The 5324-nt window shown below is 41.0% G+C and overlaps 1 protein-coding gene across 1 annotated transcript; it reads left to right on the top strand.

Annotated features, from left to right (window-relative positions):
- Positions 1-4442: 4442 nt before the first annotated feature.
- LOC118349663 lies at positions 4443-4754 on the top strand. Its single transcript, XM_035695179.1, has one exon. It carries the CDS (start codon positions 4443-4445, stop codon positions 4752-4754), a length of 312 nt encoding a protein of 103 aa, XP_035551072.1.
- Positions 4755-5324: the final 570 nt, after the last annotated feature.

The raw sequence follows: 5324 nt of genomic DNA, 5'->3' as shown, positions 1-5324 counted from the left end.
GAGATCTGATAAACTTAAAACAAGAGAACCAATATTTAAATTAATTAAAATACTCCTTCAATTAAAATACACTAAAATACTAGATATTACATCGTTCGGCTCTGGGTAAAAGCACATGTCCCTTAGGTGAGGTACCATAAATTTTTAAAATTGTAAATTGAAATTATTTATTTTAAAGTATGATATATTATGGGTTTATTTCTATTTTATTTTATTTTATTTTTGGTGTTGATTTTGGATGTATTTGATTTTGTCCGGAATTTTAAGTGGGGTTAAAGGTTACTCTATGACAGGAAGATGGTAAGACAAAGAAGGTCAACCAATGAGCCCGAGGATCAATTTCCTAGAGGCGATGGGAATTACACCATGGCAAGGGCGTTAAATCGGATGACGGAGTCCCTCCAGCATAATTTTTGGCCGCCACAAGGAGATCTAAATAGAGTGGTTCAAGTTGGGTGCTCCTATGAGCGCTTCCTAATGCATAGGACTCTTGCCTTTATTGGTGAAGAGGATCCACTTCGGGCTGGGAGGTGGATTGAAGACCTTGAAATGACATTCAAAGTCTGTGGTTGTATGGAGGCCCAGATGGTGTTGTATGGGAGTTATCTGCTGCAAGGTGAAGCTGCAAATTGGTGGAAGACTAAGCGGCAACTCCTAGAGATGGAGTTGGGATCTTTTGCGGTTGTGTCTTGGCAGTGCTTCAAGAAAGAGTTTGATGAGCATTTCTTCCCTGTTTTTGTGAGACAATAGAAGGCTTGGGAATTCAATAACTTGGTTCAAGGGGATATGAATGTTGAGCTGTATGCCCAAAAATTTATGTAGCTCGGACAATTTGCTACCCACCTCATTGTCACTGAGGAGATGCGAGCTGAGCGTTTTTAGGAGGGTCTACGGCATGAGATATGCAAACAGGTAGCTTGTCACCAAATTACAAATTTTTAGAGGTTGGTTGATATGGCCACCATTGCAGAGCATGAGAATAGGTTTGCTGTAGGCTCCCCTCTGGGTCAGAAGAGGTAGAGTTTTGTTGGTGAAGGGAGTAGTTACGGGTCGCCACACATGTTTGTGCAGAGGATTGAGGCCCGATTGCAGGCAGCCTCCGGTGTTCGTGTGGGAGGCCGAACTCCAGTCTGTAATAGGTGTAACAGAGCCCACAAGGGCAACTGCGGTCAGAGGGGGATCCAGTGTTTTAGATGTGGCCAGCCGGGGAACTTTGCTCATGAGTGTCCTAACCAAGCTCAGGGAGTTCGAGGAGGTTGACGTGGTGATAAGAATAACCAGAGGCAGCTGGTGCAAGCTCGGGTTTATGCTGTGACCCACGAGGATATTGATTATGAGGCTCTAGAGACTCAGGATGCTGGGGTGATTACTAGTATACGTTTAGTTTAATCTTTGGATTTGATGTTTGGCGTGGGTAGATTTTTTGAATTTCACTTGTTTATGTGTTTGCCTCTGGTAGAGTTCGTCTGTATGATTTTTATGCCTGTACTTTATTTGACTCAGGGGCGTCTCAGTCTTTTGTGTCTACAACTTTTGCACGGATGTGCAATCTAGTCACAAAGCCCTTATCACAATCTTTGGTAGTGACTCTCCCTAATGGTGAGATTGTGTGGTGCTATAAAGTCGCTTTGGACTGTCCTTTGGATTGTGGTGGGAGGACACTTGAGGCAAATTTAAATGTATTCAAGTTGCTTGGGTTTGACATTATTCTTGGAATGGATTGGTTATATCGATACTCTGCAAGCATTAATTGTAGAAGTCGGGTAATTAGTTTCCAACTCTCGGATGGAGACTACTTGGAATATGTGGGAAGCAAGTTGAAAGCGAGACCAGCAGTTATATCTACAATTCAAGCAAAGAGAGATATAGCTTGTGGAGTGGATGCCTTTTTGGTTCAAATGATGTCTACGCCATCTGAGAATAAGTCTTTAGTGGATATCCCAGTTTTGGAAGAATTTCTTGACGTGTTCGTGGATGAGTTGCCCGGGTTGACTCCAGTTCGCGAGTTGGAATTTGTTCTTGATTTGGAACCTAGAGCAGCTCCTGTGCACAAGGCTCCCTACCGTATGGCACCGGCTAAGTTGAAAGAGTTGAAAACTCAGTTGCAAGAATTGGTTGATAAGGGATTTATTCATCCTAGTACTTTGCCTTGGGGAGCGCCTGTTTTATTTGTTAAGAAGGATGGTACTCTCAGGATGTGTATTGACTACCGAGAACTTAATAAGGTGACTATCAAGAACAAGTACCTTCTTCCTCGGATTGATGATTCGTTTGACCGGCTTCACGGAGTAGCTGTTTTCTCGAAGATTGACTTAAGATCGGGGTACTACCAGTTGAGGATAAGACATAAGGATGTGCCCAAGATAGCTTTTAGGACGAGGTATGGGCATTCTGAGTTTCAAGTAATGTCTTTTGGGTTAGCTAATGCCCCTGCCGCCTTTATGGATTTGATGAACCGGGTATTTTGACCTTATTTGGATTCATTTGTTGTGGTGTTCCTCGATGACATTTTGATTTATTCTCGGGATTTGGAAGAGCATGCTTATCACCTTCATCTGGTGCTTGGGAAGTTAAGAGAGCATCAGTTGTATGCAAAAGCTAAGTAAATGTGAATTTTGGTTGGAAGCAGTCAAGTTTCTTGGACACGTGATTTCCCGAGAGGGAGTGGCCGTAGATCCTAGCAAGGTGGAAGCTGTTTTGTCGTGGCCTCGCCCTTCAACAGTGCATGAGATTCGGAGTTTCTTGGGACTTGTCGGGTATTATCGGAGATTTGTGGAAGGATTTTATCGATTATCCGGACATCTCACTGCTTTTACTAGGAGGAATACAAAATTTGTTTGGTCAGATAGATGCGAGAGAAGTTTCCAAGAGTTGAAAAAGAGACTGACAACAGCGCCTGTTTTGGCACTCCTGGAGTCACACAACCCGTTTGTGGTTTTTAGCAATGCATCCAAGTTTGGGTTAGGATGTGTTCTTGTGCAGGAAGGACAAGTTGTTGCTTATGCATCTCGTCAGTTGAAAATTCATGAGAGGAATTATCCCACACATGATTTGTGATTGGCGAGTGTAGTTTTTGCACTTAAAATTTGGCGACATTATTTGTATGGAGAAGTCTGTGAAGTTTACACTAACCATAATAGCTTGAAGCACCTATTTTCCCTGAAGAATCTCAATATGCGACAAAGGTGATGGTTAGAGTTGATTAGTGACTACCAATGTGAGATCAAGTATCATCTAGGGAAGGCAAATCTAGTCCCTGATGCTTTGAGTAAGAAGTCTCAACTGGTGGATGAGGCAAAGTCTTCAGGTTTGGACTCTCTCCTTTGTGGGATGAAAAGACTTCTTATTGAGAGCTCGCAGCAAGAAGAATTGTTATCTTCGGTTTTGGATGTCCGAGTAGTTGATTTTGAAGAGTTGAAGACTCTCCAAATAAGGGATCCAAAGTTGTTGGGCATCAGGAAGAGAGTCAGGAAGTCTAGAGGACCCTTGCATTATAGTTTGGATAAAGATGGTATTCTTTAGTTTCAGGATCGTAGAGTGATTCCCCAAGATTCAGAATTTAAAGAGTGAATTTTGGTGGAAGCTCATGCGACTCCTTATTCAGTTCATCCTGGAAGCACAAAGATGTACCGAGATTTAAAGAGAAATTTCTGGTGGGAAGGGATGAAGATGGATATCGCCATGTTTATTGAGAAATGTGTCACGTGCCGTCAAGTTAAGGCTGAGCATCAAAGACTTACTCGTAAACTCCAACTTCTCCCTATTCCTGAGTGGAAGTGGGATTACATTTCTGTGGATTTTGTAGTGGATTTGCCGAGGACGCCTAGTTGAAAGAAATCGGTTTGGGTGATTGCTGATCGGATGACCAAGAGTCCCCATTTCTTGCCTATCAATAATACCGACTCTTTGGGAAACCTGACTCAATTGTATGTCAAAGAGATAGTGCGTTTGCATGGAGTGCTCAAGAGTATTGTGTCAGATCGGGACCCACGGTTCACGTCCCATTTTTGGAAAAGTTTGCAAGCAGCTTTAGGCACTAAGTTGAAGTTTAGTACTGCATATCACCCTCAAACTGACGGTCAATCAGAGCACCCTATTCAGACTCTTGAGGATATGTTGTGGGCTTGTATCATGGAATTTCAGGGGAGTTGGGAAAATCATCTGCCGCTAATAGAGTTTAATTATAATAACAGTTTTCATGCCTCCATTCAGATGGCCCCGTATGAAGCTTTGTATGGAAGGAAGTGCAGATCACCTTTGTGTTGGGATGAAGTTGGCGACAATAAATTAATTGGGCCTGAGATAATTCAAGAAATGAAAGATCAAGTGTTATAAGGACTAAAATGGCAGAAGCATAAAGTCGTCAGAAGAGTTATGCAGATACGAGGAGAAGAGACTTATCCTTTGAGGTAGGTGATTGGGTTTACCTCAAAGTCTCTCCAATGAAAGGCGTTAAGCGCTTTGGTAAGAAGGGAAAGCTTAGTTCGAGGTATGTTGGCCCTTTCGAGATTGTGGAGAAAGTTGGTCTTGCTGCTTATCGAGTTGCATTGCCGAATTATTTTGGAGAAGTTCACGATGTGTTCCATGTGTCATCGTTGAAGAAGAGTTTTGGACAACAAGAAACGTGTTTTGTTGACCTAGAACGCATTCAACTTCAGCCTGATCATACTTATAAAGTTGCCCCGACGCAGATTGTGGATTGGAAAGAGCAAAGGTTAAGGTCCAAGATGGTACCTTTGGTGAAAGTGTCATAGGGTGATCCGTTGGCTCAAGATTTCTCTTGGGAGAGAGAGGCCGACATGAAGGAGCAATATCCGTATTTGTTTAATTGACCCTGGCGGTATGTTTCTTAAGTCTACTCTTAGTTGAATCTTATCCCTGTCCTATCTTTAATGTTTAACCTTGCCAATTTCGAGGAAAAAATTTTATTTAAGGGGGGAGCATATAATATCCCGTATTTTATTGTATTTTAATTGAAGGAGTATTTTAATTAATTTAAATATTGATTCACTTGTTTTAAGTTTATCAGATCTCTTTTTAGTTTATTTTTATAATTTTTATGTTGTGAAATTTATTTTGGTATACTTTCTTAATATTAATTATCTTTTTGCATTTAAATTACTCTTTAATTTAAACCAGTTTAATGTTGGACTTTAAAATTATTGTATTGTTGGATTTTTATTATTATTTTATTTTAACCAGTCAGTATGTTTAAATTATTCTATCCAGCTTACTATTTTGAAATTCTTTTCGTTGGATCAATTTTGTGACCCAAGTGGTGAGGATAGGAACTCATTTGTTTCCCTCACTTTTCTTTTTCATTC

Source organism: Juglans regia, chromosome 10, assembly GCF_001411555.2.
Source record: "Juglans regia cultivar Chandler chromosome 10, Walnut 2.0, whole genome shotgun sequence".
NCBI classification, from domain to species: Eukaryota; Viridiplantae; Streptophyta; class Magnoliopsida; order Fagales; family Juglandaceae; genus Juglans; species Juglans regia.
Note: the sequence above shows the minus strand (reverse complement) of the source record. Positions and strands in the feature narration are given on the sequence as shown.

What these genes read in the sequence shown, in the direction of transcription:
- LOC118349663 (XM_035695179.1), top strand. Translation starts at nt 4,443, where the DNA reads ATGAAAGGCGTTAAGCGCTTTGGTAAGAAGGGAAAGCTTAGTTCGAGG.